The following is a 10,191-nucleotide window of genomic DNA, read 5'->3' on the forward strand; positions in this document are numbered from 1 at the left end:
AAAAAAAAAAAAAAAAAAAAAAAAAAATTCCTGCAAAACAAACCAGAAAACAAACAAACCAAAAAACTAAGCAATAAGAAATCGAAGAGTAATTAAATAGGATAAATGATCCTTTAACAGAAACTGTAAAGGAGACTACACTGAAAAGTAAAAATACATTCACACATACATATATAAATAAATAAATGGATAAGAAATGAAGGACTTTAGAAAGCCAGGCAAATATTGGAGACTGGCAAAGAATGCAGTTGCAGAGAAAAGAAAACAAAAGTAAAAGAAAAGTTGCATTTCAAGAAAACATTTTTGCAACTAAAAACTTTTAAAAAGACTTCTAAGTATGTGTTTAAAGAGCACTCTAGTAGCTAAGGAAGCGCAGAGTGGTAGTGCCCCTCTGTAGTCCCAGCTGTCTGAGAGGCTGAAGCAGGAGGACCACAGGCTCAAACCAATCTGGGCAACTGAGTACTCAGTAAGACCCTGGCTTGATAAAAAATGAAAAGATTATCCCTAGTACTGCTAAAAACAAACCAACCAACCTGAGGATACTAGCCCTGAATGAATATACAAAGATACAATCCAATAAAAATTACCAGACTTAAAAGAAAAAATAATTCTTCGGGCACTTAGGTAAAAATTGCACCTGGCATGTAAGGAAAATGAGATGATGATATCACTGCTTTACAGCAGAAGAAAATGAGAAAAACATACTGAAGATACCCAAGGATAGAAATTGGGAGCAAGGACTTTATATCTAGGAAAAGTAATCTCTACTATAAAGAGCAGAGGAAAGCTATGAACAACTGCAGGAATGGGGGAATGTTGTTCCTCAAGCCCTCCCTAAAGAATCTACTAGTGAACAGGTCTCAGGCAACAAGAACTGTTTAGAAGTGGCCACCAGGATGGGTGGATGACCTCAACACGTTATAGAACTAAGTCTGTGGCTTAAAAGGTTGCAGCGTGCAGTAGCCGGATGTTTTGACATTGTGGACACAGAAAACTACAAAAACTGGAGAGAAACGGAGCTGGGAGAGCCGCCTTGTTTTCAGTAATCAGAACTGAGGAAGATGGGGGGTACTATTCACAGAAGGTACACATGTGAATCCTGAGGCAGGCTAGCTCTCACAGCCTGTCCTGTCCACCCCCAGGATTCCTGGGATGGGGTACACAACACAGTATAGAAAGAGGGCAAGTAAAACCCACAGTGCTGAATTTAAATGGGAAATAGTATCGACACATGGGGAAACCATATAGTCCTCAGTGCTCATACAACGGTCTTGAAATACCATTTCCTAATTAAAAATAAACACACTCCAAAGGCAGTCACATGTGCTAGACATTTAGCGTGCGTGCGTGTAGTGGCTGTCCTTATGTGTTAGGTCCAAAAGTGTATTTCTTCAAATGTAGGTGACACTTTCAGGGGAAAAAAAGAAAACCTCTCTTGGTTTACTGCAATTTGATTTCACATGTCTATAGTAAAAGACAAATGATAATCAAGGCTTTCATAGATGTGACTTTCCATGCAGCTAGACTTCACCGTGAATAGTGTGGTGACCAGCACTTCAAAAGCCAATCAACTGGCATTTCTAAGGAGCTGGCTTATTCCACATCCCATGGGCAGGATGACCACATTTTCAAACCCAAATCAAGACATAAGGGCTGGAAACAGAAAAATAGGACAGACTAGAGACACAGAAAAATGGAATGTACTGTGTGCCCCATAGATCAATTACTTTAATTTCCACAGCTGCATAATACTATTTTTTCCATTTTACAGGCGAATTTAGACACTGAAAAATTAACCTTCCCTGGCCACACAACTAATAAACAAGGATAACAGCATTTGAATCTCAAAGTCTCATACTGAAGCCCAAATACTAACTCTGGATATGAATTATAAAGCATACGAATTATTACAGAGCCCTGTACCGTGTTTAGAAATTCACATCTGTCTATATCTTAAGTGTGAGCTGAAACAGGGTCTCTGCAGAACTGCTCAAGTTATAATGCGATCTGTTTCCAGCATGCAGGAAGGACATCACGAGACTGAGGGGTAAACACTGGAATAATGAGTTCTGAGCCAAAACACGTCAAAGGCTACAAAGAGGAGAGAGGGCTGTGTACAAGAATCAAACGGCTACCTCTGCTGGGGTATCGAGTGCTGTAATTCTCTGTGTTGTTTATTTGAGTCCAAAGCCTCTCTAAGTAACCGTCACCACGTCTACTAAGAAGCTCCTACTTTAACACCTGCAGGTTCTGCGACCCAAGTTGTAGCCAGCTGCTGATGGCTAAGAAAAATAATTTTACAGACACTGCTACTAGGCTGGTGATAGTCAGGCCCACTCGTGCGAGGCTCCAAGCCAGACACCACGCACACCTTACCAGACTTGATTCTCATAACCTCTCAGCAGATGCTTGTTAAAGAGGCCCAGTCTCTCATCCTGGACCCCAGAGCCATCTTATTTTAGAGATCACCACAGTCCGGAGTGCACAGCGTGACCACCTCCCACGGGGCCAGGCAGCACACAGCTATCACACGGCTTCCTGTTTCTCCACTGCCTCACAGAGGCGTCCTCTTCCCCGCTGGAGCCCAACCACAGTGACGGTAGACACACGTGGCCCGAGGCTGCGTAGCACAGCCCTCCTGGGAGAGCTGTTCAGGGGCTCCCTCCCATCCCCAGGGAGACCTGAGCCAGTGGGGAGGGACCTGCGGGAGACACAAGGCAGCATGGCGCCGGGGGCGGGGCCATGGTGACCCCAGGGTGACCACAGCGTGGGCCACATGACACGAGGCCACAGAAAAGCAGCACAGGAGCAGCGCTGCCCACACACTGGCCTTTCCTTCCCGCCCAATCCTGCGCAAGCCCAGCTTGCGCCGCCAGCACAATGGGCTTTGCCTTGTCCTCCTCAACCCCTGACCGTTCTGGGGCTCACAGATGGGCACCCGAGGTCACAGAACTGGGAAGCAGGGATGGTACCAGCTGGCTCTGCACTGCCCCAAGGCCACAGATGGGTCAGCTGTGTGGACCAAGCAGCAGGAAGCTAGGGGCTGCATCATGGTACACCTGGGCAGGGTAGCAGCAGAAGTGGGCACCGTTGGGGGCAGGACCCAGCCCATCGCCAGAAAGCTGGGACTGAGAGACGGGATGGGGGGACAGCGGAGGGGACCGTCTACCCCACTGCAGGACGAGCCCCGAGAACCCGGCCACTGAAGACGAGTACTTACTTCCCACAGGTCATAGAGCTCCTTGCTGAGGTCCTCCGGCAGGAGCTGGGTTATCTGCTTCATGGCTTCCTGAAATAACAAACCGTATCTTCACCACGCTCACCAGGATCTACACTGATGACTGGCCACTGGGGCCCGGATCAGGGCCAGCGTCTTCTGCACAGTATATCCATCTTCTAGTTAACATGGTTTATTGCAAAATTCAACGTGCTGCACAAGGGGCGAGTACTGTCGCTCATGGAAAGGAAGTCTGCAGACGCACAGGCCGCAAGGGGCAAAACACCCTCACACCACACTCCCCTCACCACCCTGCTGCGCCCTGGAGAACCCCAAACTCCAGCAACTCCCACACGGGCTCCAGGACAGGCAACCACCTCCTCGTCCTCTTCCAGAAGCCGAAGCAGAGCCGAGCAGCGTGGTCAGCCTTGTGTATTCAGGCACCCATGCCTCGTTCCAGTCCCCACTGAGCTGCTCCAGAATCACACTCAGGGACAACCTCCTCCTGAGTGGCTCCAAATTCCTTCACCATCTCATCCTCTTTCTCACTCTGCCTCGGTGCTTCTAACCCGGGGAGCCAGACTCCTTGAAAAGAACACTGTCTTACAAGCTCTTTAGAGATGAGTGACAGAGCTCACTGTTATCTGTAAGTTGTGAATCTCTATTGTTTCATCCCCTGTACAAAACCGTTTTTTTCCTACAAATAGTGTGTGTGTGTTGGGGGTTGTAAAGGAAAGCACAGTGCTTTATGATTTTTGCTTCAGTGATTTTAGGACAAATTAAAAGTACTAAGCTCTGGAAAAAAAACCTCCCTTTTGGCACACTGAAGGCCTTATATAAATTGAGAAAAGCAATGAAAATAAACACGGAGGGGCCAGGGATTTAGCTCAGTGGTGCTGCCGCCTGCCTCGCAAGCACAAGGTGCTGAGTTCGACCCCCAGGACCAAAATAAAGAAAAGAAAAGATGGAAATCTGTGTATTTATTACTGGAAGGCAAAAAAAAAATCTTACCTAAAATATCCATTTCCAAAGCAAACTATATTACCTGTGTCAACAAACTGCGCTACAAGCGACGCAGAGCCTCGCCTGAGTTCAGTGTGTTCTATACTCACATTCTCTCACAAACTGCAGCACACACTTGAGAAAATACCTCACATTTTTACCAATTAAAGGCGTTTTTTTTATAGACAGAGTGATTTTCTGCACACAAATCCAGAAACACATGTTTTCCAACTTCTCGTGTTTCAGGAGGATACACCCAGTGTCTGTGTTCAGGTTCGTCAAAATCTAAACTTGCAGAACAAACATCAAGGGATGACCTGATTTCTCTGAGGGTGATGCACCCAGCACGAACAGTAATGAATGTCCACTCTGACCCCGGTGGCTCAGGCTGGACACTGTACTCAGCGCAGCCTAAGGCAGAACTGGCTTTGTGGAGACCACATGCTGACGCCGACTTTTCAATCAGCCTCTTGTTGATGAACATCGCCAAGTTCTTGGAAAATCAGAGCAGACAATAAACAGATTGCTCTCCTCCTGAGATGGAGCAGATCTTCTGCATGTGAGCTCACTAGGATCACTTGCTACTCCATGATTAGCAGTGCACTTTTGAGACCCTGAGTCAATACTCCTCATGTGGTGGCAGCCTGTTTTCTAAAACAACCCTCTCAATTCAACCACACTGAGGTACAGGGTACAGGGCCGGCAGTACCACCTGGCCCTTCCTGGTCCTGAGTCCGACACCTCCCTTCTAGCGTCCTCACTGCGTGGTTCACAGCCTCGCTGCTTCTGCTGTTAGCTAAGTATGTGAAGACTCCACCTGCACTTCAGAGCCGAGCGGAGTGCTCAGGAGACATCTCGTGCGGTTCTGCAACAAGCATCCGGGAAGCATTAGCTGTCACGAACACAACGGCCAGGCTTGGCAGTCGGCGGCTGCTGTGACACGAGAACCCACGTTAGACGTGGACCCGGGCTGTCATCCGTTAAGGTGTGGGCTCTGAGCAAGTCACGGAATCTCTGCCCTTTTCATGTGCAGTGATGCTAAGACTGCTGATGGCTGAATATTAACTTACAGAAAGTGCTAATGATCCAGCACAGCGGAGCCTTCATAAATGCTCCTGATATTTTTCATTTCTCCATCCTGCCACGTTTGCACCCATAATAAAACCCCGTCCTCCTTTCCCCTCAGTTCATTAGCCACATCAGCTGTTGCACATACACATCCCCCGTCTTTCAGGGTCCCCTCTTATGGAAGAATGCGTTCCTGCACTGCTACACGCCAGCTGTGAGGGCCAGCCCCTAGTTCTGATGCCTTCAGGCGGACAGAGGACAAGCACTGCTTCTGGCCTCTTCCTGAGTTTTGTCTTCTATGCCTTCACTCTCTCTTTCATCTTCTTTTCTACTGTGCACCGAAACAATCAGCCTTCCAGTTCATCAACTAGTTTTCCTCCCTCCTACTTCAGTTTAAATCTCTGCTGACCCAGTCTGCCAGCCTCTGAGCAAATGATCTCATTATGTGTGTTCCACCTCCAGCCAAGAAACCCTCATTTAATTATCTTAAGGCACGGCTCAGACAATGAATCTGGCTCAAAAACACTATCTGCATAAAGAATTCTTTGCCTCCCAGATCTTCCTCTCTGTTCCCAAATCCTGGCTGGCAGGAGGAAGAGGCGATAGGACACAGCACTCTCCAAGCCCTTGGCTTCCTGTCCAAGAACTTCTTGTTCTTACAAAGCTTCTTTGGTCCGATCTTTTACAATACTTATTCTCCTGTGAATCAGCAAGATTTTCATCCTAGCACCTGGGAAGACAGCAGCAGCTGGACTGTTCAGGTCTCCTGTACCCCTCCTGGGGTGACACTGGCCAGGATTCATTTCGTCAGGACAACAGTAGGTTCTCCTCGCCTCCTGTGGCCGGAGAGCCTTTGGATGGACTGCGTTCCTCTCTGAAAGGTGCTGGCATGCTCTTCTGTGGACCGATTCCTGTACACCTCAAAAAGATCATCTGTCTTTCCTTTGTCCCTCTGTCACACAACTCCATGTCTTGCCCTCATTCTAAGGTCTTTGATGACGCAGGGTACTGCAATATGATTTCTCCTCTGAAACTTGCAGCATGAATAGAGCCATCCCCCTGAAATGAGCTGCATAGGTTATTTGCCATCTTTTCCCCCAGGTCGTATCTCATTACCCCATCCTCTGGTTCAGGAGATAGCTCCTTTCTGCAGCACAGAATCTTGAGCAAATGGCTTTCTTTCAGTGTTAATTCTGCCAGTGAACCAGGACCTCTTGATTCATGAAGTCAAGACTCACACAGAGAAACAGTTCCTTAGACCTGCCCCTTCTTTGAGTGTGGCCAGCCTGTATTTCGGGTCTGTGTTTTGGCAGAAAGGGAAATACATCCCTTACTCCACTCCCTTTGCTCTAGTACTTTACCATGAGTCGGAATTCCTAAATCCAGACTCGAATCTTTGTGGGTCTTCTTAGAAGCAAAACTTGTGTTCACAACCTCAGCTCTGAAACCCCTGCATAAGCCCACCTGCCCTGTTAAACTGGCTCAGTAAAGCCTCCCGTACCCAGCAATTTAGAACCAGCCTCTCAGGCCTATAATAAAAAAAGCTTCCAAAAATCCCTGGACTCAAAACCACACTCTCAGCATTAAGTCTTCCTGGATTTTCCAGCCTCTGGCTCAAAAGTGTCTTCTTTGGTCCTGGGCTTGGGTTTAGAGCTCACACCAACCTTGATTTAATATTTTTCAATGTTATTCATGTCTTAGTAAATGTTTTACTTCTCAGCACGAAGTTAAAAGACTAACTGAACATTTACTAAATAATAATGATTATACTTAAGAGTTAAAGAATTTCTCCCCAGAGCTTCACCAGTGTGGACAGCTTCTACAAACCCATTTCCGTTCCTGCTAGTTCCACCGCCCTAAGGAAAGCCCACCCACCTGGGTCCGATTACCACCAAGAATGGAAAGCACCGTGGCTGTCTCTGTGTTAAAGTTACCACATTTTCCTACTCTTGTTTTAAATAAGCAAAACCAAGAAACCAGCCCGATTTTTCCAAGGAATTACTGATTTGCTGATCACTCCAGGAAGTCCCTGCTTCTTCCTTAAGATACTTACAGCAAAGTATGCACTAATGCTTAGCCCTGGAAAGTTCCCAGTAAGACTCCACCCTCATCGTTCCCAGTTCAAAGCTCCCAAGTCTTAAACTCTGCAGTTCTGAGCACGGCCTATCATTGTAAATGGATCTTAACATTCTCTCACCCAGACCCTGAAACGCTACAAGGTTGTGCCCTCCCCAATCCCAGATACCATGAGGACTGTTTGGGTGACGCAGCAACCCAGTGCACTCCGCTCTGGTTCAGCTACAGGTTCTTCCAGGGGGCGGTTACACAGCCAACAGCCAACACTGACCTCTTCTCGCCTATGCTTTTCTTCCTTGGGGATGTTATCTGCTGGTGCTATGTCCCCAACGATGCACTCTGCCATGTCGTGAACCAGGGCCAGGCGTATGCATCTGACCGGGCAAGAAAGGTTGAGTAATTACACAGAATTACATTCTCCAAAAGTTTCTATGTTATTTTCAAGCCACATGAGATATGTCATAGAACAGTCTAATATGGCATTTTATACAGCAATTATATCCCACCAGCACACAGTTCTGAATGCAAATGAGCATCCAACACAACCCAGGAGACCACAGGAAGACCCTGTGTGAATTCTTTTCCCCAGGGGCTGATTTCTCAACCTGCTTTAAGGGGATTCTCACTTCCGATTACAATGCCAGGTGATGATCTCCTACTTCTGGCATTTCTTACTGATACAAAATGAAGAAGCCATCATTTCCTGCAGTGTACTATGTCAGATGCCCAAGTGAACTGTTCACAGGACACTGGGTAGAGCTGGACTTTGCTGAGTTTGAATCTGGCAGCTGACACTCACTAGCTCTGGGATCCTACCTATGTGATTTCTGCCAATGATGTATTTAAACCCTCAGTTTCATTGCCTCACCCGTCAAAAGAGGACAGTAATACTTAATAAAGTCAGGGTACAAACTGAAGGTGAAAAGTTATATTCCTGGCACATGGTGATCATTCAACAAATAACTATAATCGTCAGTGATTAGTTTATTGACAGTCATAATCACACTCAAAACAACAAAAGATCGGGAGGGCAGTCTGTCTTACAATCCCAGTTACCAAGCCGCCAGGTCCACTCGGCTCCTCCTGTGTGACCCTCCCTCCAGCCTCTTGGCCTGTTCAGGTCTCAGAATACTCCGAAGCTAGACACTTTGGCTTCAATCTCTTGCTAAAAGTCTTCTCGATTTTGCACCAGATGCCGAGTTACCCAGGCTCCCTTAATTCAATCAACTTGATTTCCTTCACATGTAGGAAGTGGCCCAAGAGACGAAGGGAGAGGGGTGGGAGGGAAGGGAAAGATGTAAACAACATGAAGCTGTGTTGTACACATGCACAGACTCCTTGAGGAAAGCAATCATAGGTACCACAAGCACGGATTAGGGAAGATAAAGGAAATGATTCCTCTGCTCCCTCTCCATCTGGCTTGGTTTCTGTGCCCTTCTCTCTGCCTGCTGTGCCTTCCTCTTCGCTCCCTGCACCAAGCCCCCCGACCTGAGCTCAGGCAGGAGCCTGCATTAAGACTTCCAAGGACAGGCAGTCTCCCTCCTGTTAGCTCAGCTCATTTCCTAGCTTCCCTTGTGCTTTTTACAAAAGCCTTCAGGTCCTGGATAACTCACTCACTGTCTTGTACTGCTAGAAAACTTCTGTGCGCCAACAGCATGTAACGCCAGGTGGTTAACCAAAGAGGACACCTCTTTCTGAGGTCTACTCTGAACACACAAAATCACTTCACAAATGGGTGCGACCACTCATAAAATGGGTGGCGGAAAAGCACACAGTGAGTCACACCAGCGATAGGACTTTGGATATAATGCATCCTTGATGCACCCACGTTTATGCTTCCTGAGTCAGGCTCTACTCCTCGCCATCAGAAAACTCCACTGCCCACCTCCTGAATCCGCGTGGGTGACCAAGTAACTTTTCCAAACCTGACGGATGCCTGGCGAAAAGCCGAGCAGAGCCCCTCACAAGCTCCACGGTGCCAGCGAGCTCACCGATCCCTGTTAAGGCGGTCATCTCTGGTCACCATGGCCATCAGCGCCATGCGGTACATGTGGTCAGACACACTCTCAGGATTTTCCACATTTCGGTATACCCAGCCGGTCCGAGGGACTCTCTGATAAACAGGGGGAGAATCGGCTTTAAGAAACAAGTATTTTCCGACACACAAGCTTAAATATTGCATGGTTCCTCTGGTATGAGGAATACAAAGTGTAAATAAAGAGGAAAATAAAAGAGACAGTAGGAAACAGAGGCAGATCTTTTGCAAACAGGAAAGATACCAAGAGAGGGAGGGTGAGGGGAGGGAAGAGGAAGGGGACATAAAAGAATTAAGATGCATCCTGTGATGTACCAACTGTCCACCAGGAATGTATCCATTATGTACTGCAAACATGGACAAATGAAAATAAAGATCTACATTTTTAAAAGACAAGTATTTTAACTATCTGCTATGGTCCCCAAGAGAAATCCAGGGAACAGCACACAGCCAGGGTCATGGTTACGGAACCTATTTTTTAAAAAAAGCTTTACTTTGCAAGTGAAAGGTCCAGAGTTCAATCCCCAGTACCAAAAAAAAAGCTGTACTAAAACCCACCAAAATGACCTGCAATCAGATACACGAGTGAGCCCAAGGTGAAGGGGAGGAGTAAAGTTATCAACAAGTGTGCAAAAGGCCCCTCCCTGCTCAAGTGACTCAGGTCCCCAGCACCCCTGCGGATTCTGGTCTTGGTCAGTCATATCTGCAGCACTTAAGGAGCAGCCGCCCGCGCACCGCACCCCCTGCCTCTCCCGGGCTCCCTGGTCACTCCGGATGCACAGAGGCCCGGGAA

At 47.3% G+C, this 10,191-nt stretch overlaps 1 protein-coding gene across 1 annotated transcript in view; it reads right to left on the reverse strand.

Moving 5' to 3' along the window:
• The window catches only part of Hddc2 (HD domain containing 2), a 17,839-nt gene that overhangs the window by 6,112 nt on the left and 1,536 nt on the right, over positions 1-10,191 (reverse strand). Inside the window, exons 3-5 of the mRNA XM_033763151.1 lie at positions 9,355-9,476; positions 7,635-7,737; positions 3,221-3,289 (exon numbers count right to left, since the gene is read on the reverse strand). Of these exons, the coding sequence (XP_033619042.1) occupies positions 3,221-3,289; positions 7,635-7,737; positions 9,355-9,476 (294 nt within the window). The remainder of the gene's footprint in view (positions 1-3,220; positions 3,290-7,634; positions 7,738-9,354; positions 9,477-10,191) is intronic.

The sequence above is a fragment of the Fukomys damarensis genome, unplaced genomic scaffold (assembly GCF_012274545.1).
Source record: "Fukomys damarensis isolate Sample0158 unplaced genomic scaffold, DMR_v1.0_HiC HiC_scaffold_14, whole genome shotgun sequence".
NCBI classification, from domain to species: domain Eukaryota; kingdom Metazoa; phylum Chordata; class Mammalia; order Rodentia; family Bathyergidae; genus Fukomys; species Fukomys damarensis.